This window comes from Mastigoproctus giganteus, chromosome 11, assembly GCF_048544385.1.
Source record: "Mastigoproctus giganteus isolate SK-2022 chromosome 11, ASM4854438v1, whole genome shotgun sequence".
Taxonomy (NCBI): domain Eukaryota; kingdom Metazoa; phylum Arthropoda; class Arachnida; order Uropygi; family Thelyphonidae; genus Mastigoproctus; species Mastigoproctus giganteus.
The window spans coordinates 149,109,122-149,131,061 of NC_143585.1; the positions used below are offsets into that span (position 1 = coordinate 149,109,122).

Sequence of the window (21,940 nt, forward strand, 5' to 3'; positions counted from 1 at the left end):
CATTGTATAAGGCGATGGTCAGGCCACACCTAGAGTACTGTATACAGGTCTGGAGGCCTCATTTCAAGAAGGATGTAGAGCTGCTGGAACGAGTACAGAGAAGGGCAACAAGATTAGTGAATGGAACAAAGGGGTGCTCTTACGAAGAAAGGCTTAAGTTTTGCAAATTACAGTGTCTGGAGACTAGGCACCAGCGAGGTGATCTGATAGAGGTGTATAAAGCCTTGAATGGTTTAAGCATGCTCAATGCTGATGGGATTCTTCCTCTAGCTCAGAAAAATCACCTGAGAGGGCATAAATTCAAATTGAGGAAAGACAGATGTAGGATAGACGTGCGGAAATTTGCCTTTAGCCAGCGGGTGGTTGGTTGGTGGAACAGACTTCCATCCCTTGTGGTGGAGGTTGATAGCCTAAATAAGTTTAAGGCTCAGCTGGACAGGTATTTTGAACGAACAGAGGGGTGAAGTGGAAGTGGGTTTTTTTTTTTTTTTTTGGCTGATGCTGCATAAGCTTGCTTTCTTGCATCAAATGCCTCTACTAATGCTAATGCTAATGTGGACCCCTGGAGAACACCACTAATAACATTAGTTCACGAAGAGCAGTGTCCATTGATTACCACCCTGTCTTCTTTATCGATAGCAGCAACTTGCCCTTAATGCCATACTGCTCCAACTTGTACATTAGTCTTCCACGTGCAACATATCAAAATCTATTCAAAATCTATTTCTGGCAGATAACTAGATCTACCGAGTGGAAAATTTTGGGGATACACTGGCATTTTGAGTTGCTAAAGATGCCCTGGCTGGTAGTATTGTGTGCTGTTTCTGCTTGAAAGGCCTACAAGCTGCTCAAGCAGAACCAAATGATTCTTCCATCCAAATTTCCTAAGCAGACAAAGGGAATCCCAAAGTAATCGTCTTGCGTCAATGTTAAATAGTTAACAGCAACCAAGAATTAACTCAGTTGCACCTCACAATTACTCTATGCATCATTTTATTTATTCTTAAGCAATCAATAATATACATGAATAATAAATAAGGAATAATTTAATTAGGTAAATTATTTTAATGATGACAATGATTTTAAGAAAAATAATTCAATTGAGGTATCATACTAAACATACGTATGCTCTCTTTCCAAATCAGCATGCTGTTGAATTAAAATTCCAGGAAGTGATTCTAGGCTCTTCTCTAAAGGTAAAATTAATTCTTCAAGCTCTCTCTGTTGTGATAAAATAAAATCCAGTTCATGATCCAACCTCTGCTGATCTAGTTTGACACGTTCTACAGATTCGTTTAATGCAGTGATCTAAAAACAAGTTGAATAAGCAGAATGTCTCTAAATTTTATTTTACACATTTATTATTATTAAGAGCAGGATAAAATCAGTTATCAGAAATTAAATAATAATAATAATAATAATAAAAAGCTATAACATATATTCACATATTTCCCTGCATTCATATCAATATACAAAAAGACTTATTGGGGTCACAGTGTACTGATGTGAGCTTTACTTAAAGAGAAGTACTGTCAAGGGTAAAGAGAAAGGCTACTGCATTTGTCAGAGTGCCTACATTAGCTGCAGACAGTTTTCAAAAATTCTATGCAGTGGGGCCAATTAATGTTAACAACAGTAAATCAAATCAATTTCATGTCACCAACAGCCTGCATTCAAATCACAAAGGAAGTTAAGCAAGCTAAGACAGATTATAAGAAGTCTACAAAGACTTTTTAACTTATATTAACAGTAGAAGGAAGGGAGTGTGGTACACTTGATGTGATTCATAACATGTGCTGATCATGCTCACGTTGCTAATAAACTAAATAGGAATATGGAAATGCTATTTGATAAAAAATGACAGTAATTTCAGATCACAAAATGTATTTCAGATATCGACATGTGGATAAAGTCATTTCTAAAGAGTGTAAGCCCGAGATGTATCAAAGACAGTGCAGGGACAAAAGTTCACATATAGTAAAGACAGAAAACACTGGAGAGATATTATGTACTCAAAAAAGAAAGCTGTTGTTATTTGGTTTTTAGGAGCATTAGCAACTAAGGCCATATTGCTCCGGGATATGTGGTGGTCATTCCCTGACCTTTCCGCATCCTCTGTATTTGGTGGTGACGGGTTCGAACCCCGGTCTAATCAAGAAGCGTGTGCTGCGCACTGCTGCTCCTTCCCACCTGGCTACGGAGGCACCTCGCTCAAAAAAAAAAAAAAAAAGCAAAAAAAGTTAATGAATAGGAAGTATAGATATGCCAAAAAATGTCCAAGAATTTTTTTTTTTTTTTTTTATGAAAACCCCAAACACGAAAGGTATCAAAACCTATAGTACTTAGTACCGTGCATGGGTTGAAGGAGAAGTATGGGGGGGGGGATTCCGGAAACTTTGCTCTAGAGACTAAACATGGGTTTCACCACTTCAAGCCTCCAATAAGCAAAGTGGTGGTATTTCACCGGTTGATGAAAGTCATCTACCGCCTATCTGTATTCCTTTAAGAAATAGGATCGGTGTTAAATGGCATGCTCAGATTTCCATTAATCTTCAAAACCATGCATAAAGATAGCTATACAATTACATTTCCACATAATTACCCAATTTATTTAGACAAATTGGGTAACCATATCACACTGATCTAAAACACTGATGGATCCAATATTTTTCTATTTCAGAAGATTTAGGAGAAGTCCGGTTGGCCAGCCTCTCTAAAATCCACTCCTCATGGATATCTTCTTGATGGTAAGCCCTGTTACGTCACTTAGGTGGCAGCGAATGTGTAGAGTGGTTCCCTTCAAGATGCCTGGTCAGCGTGAAGAGGAAAAGACCAAACCCTCCAGAACATTACAGCACAACAAAACAAATGGCCCTCAGTTGCCAGTGGCTTTCACTCCTCCTCTTACAGCAGAGTGGAAGCAGAGGGTGCTAAGAATCTCTGGGTACGACCAGGCTGCCATGCACGGAAACTGAACTTGGCTTGTTACAACGTAAGGTTGCTCTTCGGTGAAGACAGGATATTAGAGCTGGAAAAGGAATTAGAAAATGTGAATTGGAATATCATCAGTTTGGCTAAAACAAAAAGAAGAAATGGATTACTTTAAGTTTATCAAGTGGAAATCTGCTGTACACCAATCGAAACAGTGAGAGGAGCGAAGGTGGAGTTGGCTTTCTGGTCCATAAAGATATAAATAACAACATTTTGAAATTAAAAAGTACATCACTAAGGGTGTTAAGACTAATAGTCAGGATTTCTAAGAGGTACAAACTAATGGTTATAATGATTTATGCACCAACATCGAGCCACGATGATGAAGAGGTTGAAGACATGTACAACAAAATTAAGTCTTCTAGATGAGCAGAAAACCCACTAACTATCTTTATGAGGGACTTCAGTGCTAAGGTTGGATAGAGACGAAACAGCAGAGAAAGGAGAACTAGAGGAAATTTTGGAATTGGTGAAAGCATTAGCATTAGTTGAGACATATGATGCAAGAAAGCAAGCTTATAACAGCATTAGCAAAAAAACAAAAAACAAAAAAACCTGCCCATTTCACCCATCCGGTCACTCCAAATGTTAGTCTAGTTCAGCCTCAAATTTATTTAAGCTATCAACTTCCACAACAACAGATGGACGTCTGTTCCAGCAATCAACTACCCATTGGCTAAAGGCAAACTTCCGCAAATCTATTTTACAAGTCTTTCCTCAATTTGAATCTATGCCCCCTCAGGTTCTTAGCCTGAGCAAGCGGAAGTATCCTGTCAGCATTGGGTCTACACAAACAATATAAGGCATTATACACCTCAATCAGATCACCTTGCAGTTGCCTAGTCTCAAGATGCTGCAACTTGCAGAACTTAAGCCTTTCTTCATAAAAGCACTCCTTCGTTACTCTCAACAATCTTGTTGCCCTTCTCTGTACTCATTCTAGCAACTCTACATTTCTTCCTAAAATGAGGCCTCCAGACCTGTATACAGTACTCAAAGTGTGGCCTGACCATTACCTTATATAAGGGATAATCACTTCCTTGTCTCTGCTAGCAAAATTCCTATATATCATTGACAAAACTCCATGACCTGCTCTTGGCAGCCAGTCTGCACTGCACAGAGAACTTCACATCTGACTGCACAATTATCCCCAGGTCTTTTTCATTCCCCACCTCCCTGAGTGTAGTACCACAGAGTTGGTACGTTTCTCTTGGGTTACTGCTACCCATATGCAGTACTTTGCATTTTTCAATGTTAAACTTCAGTTGCCACTTCTCAGCCCATCTACACACCCTTTCTAGATCCTGCTGCAGTAGCATACTGTCTTTGGTGTCATTAACAACCCTGCCAACCTTTGTATCATCTGCAAACTTGGACATTAACCTGATATACCTCCATCGATATCATTGATAAATACACAAAACAAAAATTGGCCCAGCACCGAACCCTGAGGTACTCCACTAATAACATTAGTTCATGTAGAGCAGTGTCCATTGATTACCACTCTCTGCAGTTTCCCTTTCAACCACCCCTTTATCCATTGCAGTAACTTGCCGTTAATGTCATACTGCTCCAATTTATACAGCAGTCTTCAATGTTGCAACAGTATCAAAAGCTTTCCTGAAATCCAAGTATATGATATCAAAATTATTTTTAGCATCCAGTTCCTTTGTGACCACATCGTGGTATCCAATCAAATTGGTCAGACATGAAACAGATGCTGTGTCTGAACTACTGCTGCTGTCTTGTCTAGGTGATCCTGTATCACCTCTTTAACCAGTGACTCCATTATTTTCCGTGGGAACAGAAGTTAAACTAACAGGTCTATAATTATTTGTGTCACCCTTTGAACCTCCTTTGTGAATTGGGATACATCTGCACATCTCCAGTCCATAGGGACCTCCCCTGACTCAAAATATGCTCTCATCATTATGGTTAAGGGTATGCTTACTTCCCTTGCTGCCTCTTTCATTATAGCTGGATAGATTCTATTTACCCCAGGTGCCTTTTTTTTTTGTTTAACTTCAACAATTTCTCCAACACTTTGCTCTCAGTTATCACAAAATCACTTATTTCCCTGTTACAGTTCGATAAACCTCTGGCATTCCCCTGTTTGAATAACTCCTAATGCGTGAATGTAGATGCAAAATACTCATTCAGTTTATCAGTTACTTGAGCAGGATCATCAATAGTCGAACCATCAATGTTAAGTGGACCAATCTGATTCATCCCCTTCCTTCCAAAGTTTAAGTAAAGTAAAGACCTCTTTGCTGTTTTTCTTTGCGTCCTTTGCCAAAGATTCCTTGTAATCTGCCTTCGCAAAGAAATGAAAGAGGTGGTAGACTTGTGGAATTTGCAGTCTCAAGGAATGTCAGTAATGAACACTTTTTTCAAGAAAAGGGTGAACAGAAAGTGGACATGGAAGAGACCAAATGGATTAACAACTAATGAAATCGACTTTATCCTCCCTAACAGGAGATATATCATGAATGATGTTACCATCTTGAACAAGGTAAATGTTGGAAGTGATCACAGAATGATAAGATTCACACTTGATGTAGATGTAAGAAAAGAAAGAAAAAAAACTGACTCAAGTAAATAATACGAAGGTCTTTGAGCTAAAAGAAGAGAGAAAGAGCAGTATATACTGGAACTTAAAAACAAGTTTGAGCTTCTTCGGATTATTCAGGACCAAGATATTGACAACTATATACAACTTTCTGAAAGTGATAAAGCCCAAGAAATCTATAGGTAAAAATAAATCCAAAAAAGAAAAAAATTAGTCAAGAAACACTTGTTAGGATCAGAGCCAGATTTAAACTTGATGTGGCCCCAAGCCAGTGGTTTTCAACCTTTTTTTAATATCAGCACCCCTAAGTAATTTATTTTCAGAATCTGGTGCTTTTCCATTCCGACCATGTATTCAAATCAGGAGCAAGCAGATATGCACTTTATGTACGGTTTGGCGGACGGCAATGATCTGGAGGCTTGTCATTTGTACCATGAAAGGTTTCCAGAACGAAGATGTCCAGACAGGAAAACATTTGAAGGTTCCATCACCGCCTTTGTGAACACGGGACCTTTACACCTCATGTTCCTGGTCGGTGGATAGGAAGAGGTGGACCAACTGTCTGGCCTCCACGCTCCACTGGTTTAAACCCACTAGATTTCTTCTTGTGGGGCCATTTAAAGTCTTTGGTGTATTCGACTCCGGTAGCTGATGTGGAAACTCTGCGCAATCAAATTGTGGCAGGTTGAGACAATACGAAACATGCCAGGAATTTGGCATCGTCTTCATGAGTCCATGAGACGTCGATGTGAGGCCTGTATTCTGGCAGAAGGTGGACATTTTGAACAATTACTATAAGGTGATGTGAACAGTTAACTGTCATAGACAGACCTTCAAAACTCGAAAACCAAGCATTTCTGGAACTATGTTGATATAAAATATTTTTATTGTCTACATATGAGGAACTCATTCCTAAAGTTATGCCGTGTATTTTTGAGACACCCTGAGTATATATATATATATATATATATATATATATATATAAAAGCTAAATTAAAATATAATAATTCTATTTTTACTATTATTATTAATACTAAATTAATTAGATAAATATTTATATATTATTATCATTTTTAATATATATTTTTATTAATTTTTCTCTATATATTTAATTTTTGGATTAATTGGATTATATATATAAAAATATAGCTATAAACAAAATTACAATTCATAATACAAATTATATATATATTGTATAATTTTATTCTTTATATAGAGGTACTAAATAAACATCAATCAGAGATAAACACAAAATTAAAAAGATACCGTACACCTTTTTATAATGCAATGAATATATAAATCTAAAAAAAATAAGTTTAAGTAACTTAAACCCAAATTACATGGCACCCCTGGAATGTTGCTGCAGCACCCTGGTTGAAAACCACTGCCCTAAGATATAACATGTATGAGGTTCCTCATTGGTTCACTGTGACAATACTGAAAAAGAATTTAAGGTGGAGTGAGGCCCCTTGTAAATATGAGGCCCTAAACTGTAGCTTGTTTAGCTTATGTGTAAATCCGGCCATGGTCACGATGAATCAAAGACAACAAATGAAGAGCAAGATAAACACTGACAAGGAGAAATTGAGTATACTGAATTATGCAAAGCCATTAGAAAGACTCAGAGAGGACATAAGATTTAACACAAGAAAAGTAGAACAAGGATTAAGGGAAAACGAAGGACTTAAATCAGCAGCCATGAGCAGTAATACAGAAAGACAAATGATACTGAAACTGAAGAATAACAATGGTGTACTTATAAATAGCAGAGAAGGCATAATTCAGATAGCAGAAGACTACTATAGAGAATTATACAAGGAGCAAGGGAATGATGCCAGCAGTGGGGAAGATGGATCAAAAATTAGTAACATATACGACATACCCGATATCCTTCTTGATAAGGTAGAACATGCATGGAAGAAAATGAAGAATCAGAAAGCCCTGGGGGAAGATGAAGTTACTGTGGAGTTGTTAAAATTGGGAGGAAGAGACATGACACAGAAACTGGCAAGACTGTTCATAACATACATTATAAAAGGCATCATGCCTACAGAGTGGAATAATGCAATCATAGTTTTGCTGTATAAGAAAGGAAATAAATCAGAAATTGGAAATTATAGACCAATTAGCTTGTTATCCCACATCTACAAGTTGTTCACAAGGATTAGGAGCATTAGCAACTAAGGCCATATTGCTCTGGGATATGCGGTGGTCATTCCCTGACCTTTCCGCATTTTTGTTAGTAAATCTACTAACAGATTAGAAAGAATGCTTGATGAGAATCAATCGAAAGAGCAAGCTAGCTTTAGGACAGGATTCTCAACTATGGATCACCTGCACATAATATCACAGCTAATGGAGAAAGCAAATGAATATAAAACATCACTATGCCTGGCATTTGACTCCATACAGCATAAGGCAATATTTTGGGCACTGTAAAGACAAGGCAATGTTTCGGGCACTGTAAAGACAAGGCAATGTTTCGGGCACTGTAAAGACAAGGCAATGTTTCGGGCACTGTAAAGACAAGGCATAGATACCACACACATTATGATTTTAAAGAAAATATATGAGAATGCTACCTCCTTTTTTAGACTAGAGAAAGACAGTAGCAAATTTAAAATTCAGAAAGGTGTTCGACAAGGAGACTTTGCACAATGGACTTTGTACATATTAAATGAATTTTGTAATAAGAGAAAATATTTACACAGAAAATCCTATCCTTTCACATGGGAATATTATTTATTTCATACAAACGAGAAATTTGTACAAATGGATTTCATATTAACAAGATTCTACTGTAATAATAAATTTTCACCAAATATTCATCCACTTTCATAGAAAGACATGTAACTACCTTTTCAGCAAACAAATTAATAAGATGACATGGAAAGCCTTTACCCTCAAATGCTCAATCTTGATTAAGCTTTTAATAACCTTGCTACATCAGCTCTCAGGCCTACCACAAAAAATGAATTATTGGTACATGCGCCAGACAATTTTTTTGAAAGAATTCCACATACTTGCAGGTTTTCTTTTATGAAAATTCCAAACACTAGAGGGTATTAGAACTGATAATAGTACTAAGTACCATGCATGGGTGGAAGGCTGAGAACATGAAATAAGATATTTGCTGACATTAGACTTGATGGTTGTTGACTGGTTGTGGCATGTGCTCTGACTGCTTTGGAAGAGAGAGAGAGAGAGAGAGAGAGAGAGAGAGAGAGAGAGAGAGAGAGAGAGAGAGAGAGAGAGAGAGGGGGGGGGGGATTATAGAAGCCAATTCAGAAGAATAATGCTGATGGAAGTATCCATAGAAAAGGCATGCAGCAGAAACAGACATCTAGGAGACAGAGCGGAGAGAATCTATTAGAGATGAGTCAATAATTAACCTAACTGTCCTTTTTTGAATGGAATCTAGAAACCTGAGAGAGGTTTCGAGGGCACCACCCCAGATGTGGGAACAATATTCCACAGTATGGCGAGTTTGCAATGTGTACAGAGTGAACAGCTGTTTGGAAGAAAAGTAATGCTGACTGTGAAAGAGAAAACCAAATTTTTAGATGCAGAGGAAGCAATATTTGTAATGTGCTTATGCCAAGAGAGAATAAAAGTAAGGGTAATTATCAATGGAGATATATGGTCTTGTCTAGAAATCAGAGAATCATTAAAGATAAGCATAGGAGCAGAAGAATTTGTTTTGCGAGATATAAGACAGGACTGAGATTTAGAAGGATTGAAATCAACTTTGCCCTACTGGAGAATTACCAGATCAGCAATTAAGAAATTGGTAGTGGATTTTCGAAAAGTTGAAGCTGTTTTTGTAGGGAAAGGCTTCCCAGACTGAAAGGTAAAATGTAATGTGCTATCATTAGCAAAACTATGGATTGGATTTCAGGTTAATGGAAGAAGGTCATCAATATACAAGAGAGAAAGAAAGGAACTCAACCCTGGGAAACACCAGCATTAGCGGAGAAGTTAGGAAACAGAGAGCTATCTACCATCATGTGCAGTGAGCGGTCAGTGAGAAAACTGAATACCCAATACAAAAAACAGTTGTCAAACCATAAGATGAAATCTTATTTAGAAAACCTTCATGCCAAACATGATCAAAAGCCTATGCAACTGCTTGAGTTTCACCAAACGTTTCCACTGAATTTGTCCATAGAGGGGTAACATAAACCAGAATATCATCAGTGGACAGACTCTGACAGAATCCATACTGGCGATCACTGATCAGATGAAACGTTTCCACATATTTTAAGAGTTACCAGTTAATTGATTTTTCTATTACTTTAGAAAGAGCAGAAGTCATTGCAATGGAACGATAATTGGATGGGAAGGACTTGTCACTGTTTTTAGGAACTGGCTGGCTTGATATGAGGAAATTTCCTGGCAGAAGGGAAAACACCTTTGGAATAAGAAAGTGAAAAAAAGGTGACACAGAGCAGGAGTAAGTTCAGGATCACTGGGGTTTAAGAACAAGTGAAGAAATACCATCAGGACCTTGAGCTTCCATAGCATCAAGGTAGTTCAAAATCATTCTGGCATACTTTTTACGGAAGACAGAATGCATACCACAGGAGGGCATTCAATGGAGTGTCTGGGAATAGTGGGAGATGTTTTACCAAGATCATTAATACATGAGTAGGAAGAAAAATAGGATGCTAGCAGATCAGCTTTAGCTTAAGAGGCAATAAAACTATCCGGTTTTGACAGAGGTGGGAACAGAGATAGGCAAAAGTTGCAGCCAATAGCTTTGAAAATAGATCACAATGCTCGACTACAATTTGGACAAGAAGCAAGTTATTTTTAGTTCAAGTCTGTTCGAAATCTATTTTGGACTGATTAATAACTGCTTTACACTTGTTGCGAGCTTTGGTGTGAGCAAAACACGAACTTAAAGATTTGGATACAAGCCAATTACAATATATAACATTCTCTTGAACAGCCTTATACAAGTAACCCTTGTATAACACAGTAGTTAGGCTCCTATAAAATCTCATTTAGTGTGAAACTGTTATATGGGACTAAGGAGCGGTACAAAAGGGGGGAGGGTTACGTTCGAAGAGCTAACAAAAATACACCATTTTATTAACAAAACTGACAAAAATACACCATTCTAGATTTCGTGTAACTTCTGCTGTCTTTAAAAAATCATTAATCTGCATTTGTTTTCTTTTGCTTGAAAGATCCTTAATTTAATTGTATGGAACTAAGCATTTTTGAAGCTCCCTTTGGAACTTTGGGCTTTTTCAGTCGAAGAATCTGAATTAAAAAAATAAGATTCTAATTGCTCGGTTAACTTTATGCCTTTCCATATACTTTTTAGTGTAAAATTTGTAAGTTCAGAATTTTCATCTGCACTATCATCGTATAAATTGATTTGCCTCCGGTAGCATTTCCACCAAATCTGCTTTGCCAGCCTTTTTCTACTAGTAATTCTTGAACGACTTCAATAATCATATCTTTTTTAGGAGCATTGGCAACTAAGACTATTTTTCTGGAAGAAAAACCGGTGTTTCCGGGAGAAAAAGCCATGTTACCCTCACCTGAGACTAACTAACTCAGCCGCATTGTAAAAAAAGACCCATAAAAATTCTTCCCGTCATCGACGGGATTCAAACTTAGGTCTTTTCCACCCAGTATGGTGATGACAGTGATTCTACCAACTGTGCTACCCACAAGGGCTTCAGTAGTCATATCATCAAAACCTTCCCCTCCTACTAACTTAGCAAGTTATACTATCGCATGGTTTTCTTACTTCTTATACTTCTGTTTTCTATCAGTTCAACCATATTTCCTGAATGATCTGACTCTGGCCATACATTTTTCCAACATGCATTTAATGTTGATAGTTTTACTTCTTTGAGCAATAAAGCTATGATTCCAATACAGTCCACAAGTGAAAAACGTTTCCATACTTCCATCACTTCAATTTGGAATCAATTTTTTTCCAAAATCCATTGTAGCGATTTTCTGATGTAATGAGTTTCAAGGGTTTTTATAATGCCTTGAGCTAATTATAGAAGTTGTACTAGGTGGTAGGAACATTACTTCAATGTTTGGATGGCAAATCTTGGATGGCTTGGCATGTTATCCAATAGTAATAAAACTTCAAAATCTAGATTTTTCCACAAGTTCGGCAAGCACAAGTTCAATGGTACAGAACCTAACATGGGGATTTCCCAATAATTTTTTTTTTTTTTTTTTTTTTTCATAATGATTACTGAGTCAAAAGCGGGGATTCACAAAAAAGAATGGAAATGTTGAAAAATTACATCCAACATAATAGCAGAGTGTTTCACCACACAATCTCAAAAATACCATGTTATGCAAGGTTGCCACAATTCTATAACCATATCGTAGCTAAATGTGTTATATAAATACTGTGTTGTAGAAGTACTGTGTTATACGGTGTTGCCTCTATAGGAAAACCTATATATAGGAAAAATAAGGTGTAGATAAAGGACGAGATTTTAAGTTGCAGTGTGGAATAAAGGATTTAATTCCTACAAGAATAATTTCCCTGATATTATCTGAGAAAACATTAACATCGGAAGATTTGAAATAGTAATCTGACCAAGGCAAGAAGAAAAGAAATCTAGTAGATCATCCCTTGCAAATTTTTAAAATGGGATGATCTGTGTGGCTATTCTCAACACGAGGTTGAGGGTGGCCACGAGAGAAAGGCCCGACTGGAGAAGAGACCATCAACAAATTGTGATCAGCAGCGCCTAAATGAACACTGACCTTGACTGTGTACTTAGAAGGGTTGTTTGTAAGAAAAATATCAAGTGTGTTAGCTTTGTGGTTAGGATGTCTGCAATTCTGGTATATAAATGAACAATGTGTGTAAGGTCATTAATAATTGATAAAGCCTCAGCATCTTGACCAGCTGTGTCTGTGTGACAAGAAAATGAAAGCCAGCTGGAGTTTTTAACATTAAAATTGCCAAAGAAAATTACTAACTGTTCAGAAAGTTGGACTTACGAAAGTAAAGTTTCAGAGAGAGGAAATGGAGTTGGGAGAACAATAGAGACAATGGATGAATTTGACAGAATGTGGTAGAGAGATTTTAAACCAGAGAAGATCAAAAAGAGGAGATTCCAAAATTACTAAGTCCTAACAGGGAATATCAAAACAGATATATGCACAAGTACCACCTTTGAAGCAAAAGGAATCATATGGTGAATAATTTGAACAAATGAGATGAGCAGTGGTTGAATCAACCAATAACTGAGATTCTGTCAAAAAAAGTACATGGGGTTTGGCAAACTGTAAGTGGAAATGGATATCACTGAAATTAGAACTGAGACCATGCATATTAATGAAATGAACTAGAAAGCTTTTGAGAAGTTTAGATCTTTTCGCAGATAAGGTTTTTCAATTATTTTGACAATCCATGGTATATTCACAAGAAAAAAAAAGGTGGTGAAGACATGTCATATGAAGTGTAATGAAATTTTTGGATATCATACACACGATGAGAATATACCAGCTCCTTGATATAACGTGGCCTCAACAAGGCCCCCTGTATACACTACATGGACTCTCTCTCCAGTCACTATCTAACAGAGTAGAGGTAGCAATATTGTACACTAGCTGACCTGGAAGCCTCCTAGAGAGTTAACAAAAGGTTCAGTATGATGGATTATCTAGTGGCCAGCCCAAGAACACCGTTTTAGTTTTTGTACCCTTGAAATATAAGGAAGACTGGATCTCACCATGACGTTCATCATAACCACAAAAGACATCAATACTGCATGGTTGAAGAAATGTATGTGGGGGGAGGGGGTTGCCAGAACTTTGCTCTGAAGACTAACCATGGGTTCCACTTCGAGTCCCCAATAAGCAAAGTGGTGGTATTGCACCAGTTGATGAGAGTTACCTACCACCTTGTATTGCCCGGTAACACAGAATGCGCAGCATTCCTCCTTGTAGTGTGGAAGCCACACCTTGACCTCCCTGCTTACATTGATTCACACCTGGGGGGTCACCTCCAGTTTGCTAAGTGCAGCAAACTGGAGCTAAGTCCAGGGTTACTAACAGTCCCATCATAGTGAAGGTGCAAGCAGAGGATTTAGCTGTCACAGACCAACTGAACTTTGCTGAAATTAGATCCACTTGACTTGAGTGTAACCTGAATATCAGTTCCATCAGTTTTAGATTCCCAGGTAGCAAGCACAGCTTGACATACCTGAGAGAATGTCTGCAATAGCCTCAAGGACCAAGGTTGTTCAGAATATGCCTAATGCTGCACCAAAATGATCACCTTCCAATGTTGCCGCCAAGAGCAAGGTTTTTTTTTTTTTTTTTTTAATTTATTTATTTACATCAGCTGAAAACCATTAAAACCCATTTCTTAGAACCCATTTCTTTTTTCTTTTTTTTAAATTTATTTATTTACATCAGCTGAAAACCATTAAAACCCATTTCTTAGAACAGATTACACTTGTAACACAATGCAAGCATGGTTCTCATTTTTTGTCACTTGAAATGTGGTTTTAGTCACTGAAGATCAACATTTTGGATTCCTTGTGAACACGTACCAATATTTTTGGTTTAATGCAAATCCGCGATACGCATTATTCTTTCATTTCCTTAAGAACAATAATAAACGACTTGTAACTTTACTGCAAAGTGTTTAAACATATACAGTATATATATTTTTTTTTAAAGTTCACTGGATGCAAGTAAAATCACAGACATTTGCATACAAGGCACAATTATTTTGTTTCATGCTGGTAACAATCTGTTTGATTCATATTTCAAATGAACAAACTGACAAGTCTTGTTTTACTTAATGCACTCATACACAATAGGCTATTCGATTGAACAACAATTCAAATGTTTTAGTAGTAATTTAAAGAAATGCCTGAAATTTTAAAATTGCTGCTCTTGATAGAAGGAAGTCCAGAGTCAATTGGCTGGAAACCTTGGAGTGAATGAATCTACAGTGCGTGGATGGAAGAAAGAAGAGCAGAAACTTTGTGATGTGGCAAATCTAGGGAAACAAGCAATGGACTGCAATGAAAACATCTGCAGCAACCTCAAAACGAACAATTGGATAAAGCAGCATTTCAGTGGTTTGTTCAAGAACGATTTGAAGGCACACCTCTATCTGGACCTCATCTGCAAACCCAAGCTAAAAAAAATTCCATAATGATCTTCGTGGAAATGAGCCCACATCATTCACTGCAAGTAATGGATGGAAAACACAAAAAAGTGGCATGGAATAACCAAAATGGCTATATCGGGTGATATATGTTCAGCCTATGATGAAGCTGCATGCTCTTACTCTGCCCAGCTTCAGAAAAGAATTGAAAATGGTGGCTATACTGCAGAACAGGTACATAACTGTGATAATTACAAGATATAAATATTTTTTGATAAATTATAAGTATAAAATAAAAATTTAACTTAGTACTTCATTCCTGTAGAGTCATCTTGGGAGTATGTAGTAATGCCACTGTCTGATCCCCTTATTGATGTTCTTTGACAGTGGTGCAGAGTTAATGGGATGGGCTTGATGGAGGGTTGACAGGTTCTGCAGGTTCTTTGGCCTTAGAAAAGAACTGCAGCAATGACGTCTGGTGATTCTTTCTCTCTTCTAACATATTGTAGTAGAGCTTCAATATGTTAGTAAAAACTGTGTTGGATGGAAGAGCTGCATTCCCAGTCTGGGTCATCATCACAGCCTGTTTGCATAAAGCTGATTGAATTGTGTTTATGGTGAGGGTCCTAATTGGCACAATCTCCTGCTCCTCCTCCTCAGAATTCTGGTTAGCCAGTTGTGCAGCCAGCTCCTCTAAGTTCTCCTTTGAAACAGGCTCACCATGGCTTTGCAGCAACTGACTGACATCTTTAGCATTAGCAAAGGCACATGATGCAAGACAGAAAGCTTATATAGGATCAGCAAAAAAAAAAAAAACACACCCTTCTCATTTTACCAATCCACTCGCTCCAAATGTCTGTCTAGTTCTACCTTGAATCTATTTAAGCTATCAACTTTTACAACGACACAGAAGTTTGTTCCAGCAATCATCAATGTCAACCTTGTCAAGGCCAACATCCTCAGCCACTGTTGAAACTGGCTCAAACTCAGGAAAATAAGACACTATATCAAGCCTCAATTTCCTCCAAACACCATTCATGCATGATTGCGACACTTCTCTCCAGGCTGCAGTAATGTTACTCATGGCCTTAAGGATGTTGTAGGACTTCCAGTAGTCTAGTCCCTCAGTCACTGAGTTAGATGGCTGCCCGGTCTCAACAATCCCTTTGAAGGTCGTACGTAAATAAGTACACCTTGAAGGTCGCAATAATGCCCTGATCCATTGGCTGCAGTGATGTGGTATTGGGTGGCAAATAAACAATCTTCACATTCAGAACGTTGTTAAGGATATCTTCAAAGTTGGCTGGTTGCCTGGATGCCCAGGACTAAAACAACGTTTTTGGACAAGTTGTTTGCTGCACAAAATTGGGCCACCTCTGGACAAAGGTATGAAGTGTACTATTCACTAAAAAGGGTCTGGGAGACCCATGCCTTCTTATCAAAGCACCAGAAAACAGGAAGTGGAGTCTTCAATGTCCTTCATAACAACACAGATTCTCTGAATGGCACACCAACATTGGCTTTAACTTAAAAGTGCCTGGTGCATTACCACCCAGAAGTAATGTAAACCGATCTTTTTCAGCCTTAAAACCAGGGACAGGCCTTCGTTCACAGGCTATATACATCCTACCAGGCATCTTCTTCCAGTACCAAACTGTTTTATTAACATTAAAGATCAAGTCAGGGGTGCAGCAGCCTTCATTCATTAACGTTTGGAATACAAAAGAATATTCCTAAGCACCTGCAGTGTTGGTGCTAGCTTGCTTACCAGTAATTTTTACATTGTGAATTCTGGTCTGGTTTTTGAACCAGGAAAACCAGCCTCTGCTAGCTGAAAACGATTCAGTCCATCCCAATTCCCTATTAATTTTATTGAACAAGCTCTTAGTCTTGTCCATAACCCCTGCCTGTGTTACAGGAATGTTATTTTAAGTTTAAGGTCATAACACACCTCTGAATGCTGCTCACCAGAGTCCATAGAACAAATAATGTCCATTTTCACTTCAATCGTTAGAGATTTGCTACTTTTTTTAAACATGTGCAGGCAGGCACAGATTCACCATTATGCTTAGAAGACATGGTTGCACAAATTATTTAAAATATGAACACAGGAATTATTAAAATTAAGGCACTGCTCACAACACGTGCACACTGGCAGATGAGGAGAAAGCAACTGATGTCAACATTAGTGTTGCCTAGGTACTACCCACTTCCTGTGCTGCATTTACACTTGTTTTCAAATTTATGTTTTTTTTTAAATTATTATTTTAAAAGAGCGTTAATGTGAAAACAGCGTAAAATGAAGTGTGGTAAAGTGGGGCCTATCCGTACATGAAAATAAATCTTGCATATACATCTTTTGAAAATTTATGCTGTATTATTTCAGCATCTTATTAAAGGACAGTGTTGAGTACTTTCACACCAATTAAGTATGATGAAATGATCAGACATTACTGAGAATAAGGCTGTTATCCTGCATTTCTATTTTGCAATGTAGAATAGCCTATATGATGGCCAATTCATTAATGGAAAATTTGACAATTTTTTTTTTTTTTCTTAATTTGCAATGAACAAAATTTGGCAAAGTTTTTTTTAAAATATTCCGATCTTTACATAGTTTTACTAGTTTTGCAAAAAAGCAAATGGTGGAGAAAAACAGTTTTAACAAAATGATGGAGGAAACTCTGTCACCAACTATATTATAATGGTGAGATAGAGAAGACAAATTCAGTAAGAACAATGGATATTCTGTTGTAAATCCAGAGAGTTGGTAGGTATGCTATTTAATCAAGGTTATGATTCTAATTCTACCATTTGCTTGTTGGCCTTTGCATATATCAAACAATAGTCAATGTCACAGACCTTAAAATCTTTACACAGCACATCATCAGGAAAAGATTACATAAAATGTTAATAAAAAAACAAAAGGAGATATAATAGGTGAAAAAAGTAAACCTAAAATGTGTGGCTTACTTTGTTTCACAGTATTATCCCATCTTACCTTGCCTTCCATCTCATTGTCTCAAGAACCGAAAAGGGGTAACAGGGTTTCAGAGCTCAGAATCACAACTCTGTGCTGCTAGCCTTCAAACAGTTTTATACAAGAAGATATCACATACACACAGCCTTCCCAACATGAAACACCATACATACTCAACATACAGAGTTCTAGCTTCCCTCCCTCCAAGACAGAAGCCAGAGTAAGCCAACACAGCTTCAACTGAATCTCTTACAAACTCCTCTGATTTGAAGACTATTTAAATAAGCTTACAATTATTTCTGCTTGTTAGTCATGGTCCATCCTATATATAAGTAATTTGTTTTTATATAAGTAATTTAGCATTCCCTACAAAATTTTTATGCAGGACAAATTAGAAGGCATAAGGAAATCATTCCACCCTGAAACACAATAATGCCAAAGGATATAAAAAAATTTTCTAAAATGTGAAGTAATGGAATCAATTTGATATTATCTAACAAATACTCTACAAAAAAAAAAAAATAGAGTTAAAATTCAGGTGCTAAGCGTAAAACTTGACTGTAAGCAATGGATATTTCCATTTTCCTCATTCAAATTCAATGAAAACAAAAAGAAATACCTACAAAATATCAACAGGAATAAGTGCAGGAGTCAGAAAATAAAAGCAAATCTGGTGCCTTTTGTATTGTATATTAAGGCTGAAAAAAACTTTTTTTTTTTCAAATTAAGATGAAAGAAATTCCTTTCATTTAATTTAAGCATACATGGGAACTATTCATCAATTCTTACTCTTATACCTCTCTTGTTAACTTATATCCATTTATCAATATTACTGCAAGCTAAACATGTCAACTGTTTTTAACTGACTGATCTATACTTACAATAAATACTAATAACAGTACTTCACTGAATGCATAAAACTTGTATAATAATAACTTTTTCATATAATGTCTTGGTGATGCTAACCTTTTCTCCATTAGTTACCAATAATCGATCCCATGCATTAACTTGAGTTGCTTGATTTAAAAAAATTCTTTCTTGTTCTTCCAATTCTAATTTCCATTTATTTATTGTATCTTCAAGTTGACGAAAGTTCATTGTCGTAGAGGGCACTATAGGAGCTGATGTCCTGTTAACAAATATAATAAAATATATGTAAACGAATATTAAATAAATTAATTTCAAATTTCATAAAAGGTTTATTATAAGTAGCTATTCAAAAATTCTATTAACACATTAAATTAAATCTATCCAGAAAATTCTTATCTTCCTCAGTTGTAAATTATCTAAATATATCTTCTCAAGTTCTGTATAAAGTATTAGATTCCTGCATATCTTATGTATTAGTCAATTTTTATTATTTTAATTTAATTTTTTTAAAACGTCACTATAAGAAAAAACAATTACTACAAATTAATTTACCAGGTAATATATATTTCTCTGTACTGTTACGTTAATGCAGGTTCTGCTGCCATCCTTAATAATCTTAATTTTGTAACTGGGCCATTTATGGAACTTTCATCACATTTTTTTTTTTCTTTCCCAACTTAAAATGGGTATTACCATGTAATGACCATCCCAAGGTAAATTAAATAGACGCTCATCATATTTTGTTTTGAAACATGACTGTTTCATTAAAAATACAGTGTGGCAACTGGAAAACAAGACTGATGTTATGAGAGAAGAGCTAGTGCTGCTATTTACTAGACGTAAACATGCAATGAAAGAGTGATTGTTCCTTGCGCACTGCAGTCAATGAAATTGTCAAGATTTCAGAAAGTAGTGTGAGCTGAAATGTAAATCTCTCCTATGTCTGCATGTTGTGGAGAGAGACAATGAAACAAAATGCAAACATAAAGAGGAAGTTTTTTTACAGGCCTATATGAAACAGATTTAAAGGCAACAAACTGGAAAATAGCGGCACAAATAAATGGAATGGTAGTTATTAATAGCCTGGAAACTTAAAAAATATCGATCACAGTGGAAAATTATTCCAGTATTAAATTAAGAAATATTATTTAAATATATATTAGTAATTATTATTAGCAATATGGTGCACAAGGAAGCCTGAGGCTCATGCTGAACCAGCCAAAAAAAAAAAAATTTTTGGTCTATATATATATATGAGAGAGAGAAAGAGAGAGAGAGAGAGAGAGAGAGAGAGAGAGAGAGAGAGAGAGAGAGAGAGAGAGAGAGAGAGAAAGGGAATCACCTAGAAAGAGAAGAATGATGATATCAGCTCGGGACCCCGGGTGTGCCAAGCCCATACTCACCAGATGTAAGCCCCCAGAAGTAGAAGGGAATCACCAAGAAAGAGAAGATGATATCCAGCTCAGGACCCCGGGTGTGCCAAGCCCATACTCACCAGATGTAAGCCCCCAGAAGTAGAAGGGAATCACCAAGAAAGAGAAGATGATATCCAGCTCAGGACCCTGGGTGTGCCAAGCCCATACTCACAAGATGTGAGCCCCAAAAAGAATTTTATTATAAACATCATTAACAAATTTCTTATGAACTGTAGAGTTTTGAAATGCATTCAATGAAATCAAATCTAGTGATATTACAATTTATCTAACTCACATTAACAATTTATCCACTTGTGATGTTCGACGTCTGCAATAAGAATAATTTCATTTCAAATGGTACTCATAATTTTAATACAAATTTGTTTAAAAATTATTTAATATATTTAAATGCATGAATGGATGGATGGATGAGTTTTATAAAAATCTGAATTTGATTTAGGAGTAACTTTAAGTCATTTGTAATCCACCCTAGACTACAATCAGTTTTCTGCAATTCTTGCTTCTGATAAGATAACTTTCACAAGCATTCTAGTCTATATATGAGGAATATATAGTAATCAGCAAGATGAGTCAACATCTTGCATTATTGGGTATTATAACCATAAATTAATTGTCAACTTTATGAGCATTCAAAACTGGAATGCCAGCCAAATATCCCATCCATTTTATCACAAGTGATTCCAACTTTTTATATTCAGAGACCAAACCTAATTCATGAATTTTTTGGAACCAAGCCTCCCTGAATGAAACTGACACCCAAAACGATGCACTCAGCTGTATCTGGTTTTTGCCAAAGAGCACTGACAGCACTGTGAACAGCCACCTCAAAATCAGCAACTATATATTGCAGCTCTAATACCAAACCTAATTACACACTTTTTGATTATTATGCCTAATCTGTTGAGTATAATCTTTTTGTCAGATAAAAATCAGATAAGACAGAATGCTAAAGGAATAGAACACTAGGATACCCTCCAAGTGAAAGTGAGAATAGCAAAAAAGATATTTTATACAATTAACTAAAAGTTCTACATTTAATCAACAATCAACTGTGTTTGATACTGACCACTTCCAAAATCTTAAGAACATAATTCAACTGATAAATGAATCTCACTGGCCAAATATTTTAACTTAATTGCTAATGTAACTGTTGGAGGAATTGCATTCCTGAGTGAAATTTTTTGACCAGTCATTTGCAATATTTCAAAAAAATCTGACAGTGTTGAAAGCAGTTTTTTTTTTTTTTATAGTTCACAAGGTGAATGTCTGGTTCACACTGCACCAGACATTCACTTTCACTGATAAAATACATATTTTATATTAAAATACAGCCATCGATTTGTTTACCAGTACAGTATGTTTCTAAATTAGCTTATATAACGTTTTATGCTTGTGGATTTCTTTGTAGACCAGTCTTAGAGACAACAGTTGATTGTGATTGCTTCAACAAACTTTTGAACAAGAAGACTTTGCTAGTTCAAAAACCTTGACTTAATATGTTGAGTCAAGGTTTTTGAATGTACTGCTGTTTAGATTTCACTATTAAGAGCATAAATTGCACAAAAGAGAGAACATCTGAATGCAGTTCCCTCCCACATGACTGAATATTATCTAACACTTGTCATTGTTATGAAAAATTATTAAAACACTTCCTTGGGAAATTATTATTATTATGGTTTGTTGTGGCAAATGATGCAAGAAAGCAAGCTTATACAGCATCAGCCAAAAAAAAAAAAAAAAAAAAAAAAAGCCACCTATTTCACCTATCTATCCCTTCCAAAAAGTTTCTCTAGTTCTTCCTTGAATTTATTCACACTATCCACTTCTACAACAATGGATGGAAGCTTGTTCCAGCGATCAATCACCAATCAGCTAGTGGCAAACTTCTGCACACCTATTCTGCAACCATCCTTCTGCAATTTGAATTTATGACCCCTTGGGTGCATAGTCTAAACAAGAGGAAGAATTCCATCAAC

The 21,940-nt window shown here is 36.4% G+C and overlaps 1 protein-coding gene across 2 annotated transcripts in view; it reads right to left on the reverse strand.

Annotated features, from left to right (window-relative positions):
- Nup62 (nucleoporin 62) overlaps nucleotides 1–21,940 on the reverse strand; it is a 293,033-nt gene that overhangs the window by 80,077 nt on the left and 191,016 nt on the right. For both annotated transcript variants that reach the window (XM_090384721.1, XM_090384722.1), the window contains exons 8-9: nucleotides 18,625–18,787; nucleotides 1,124–1,308 (exon numbers count right to left, since the gene is read on the reverse strand). In XM_090384721.1, the coding sequence (XP_090240847.1) occupies nucleotides 1,124–1,308; nucleotides 18,625–18,787 (348 nt within the window). The remainder of the gene's footprint in view (nucleotides 1–1,123; nucleotides 1,309–18,624; nucleotides 18,788–21,940) is intronic.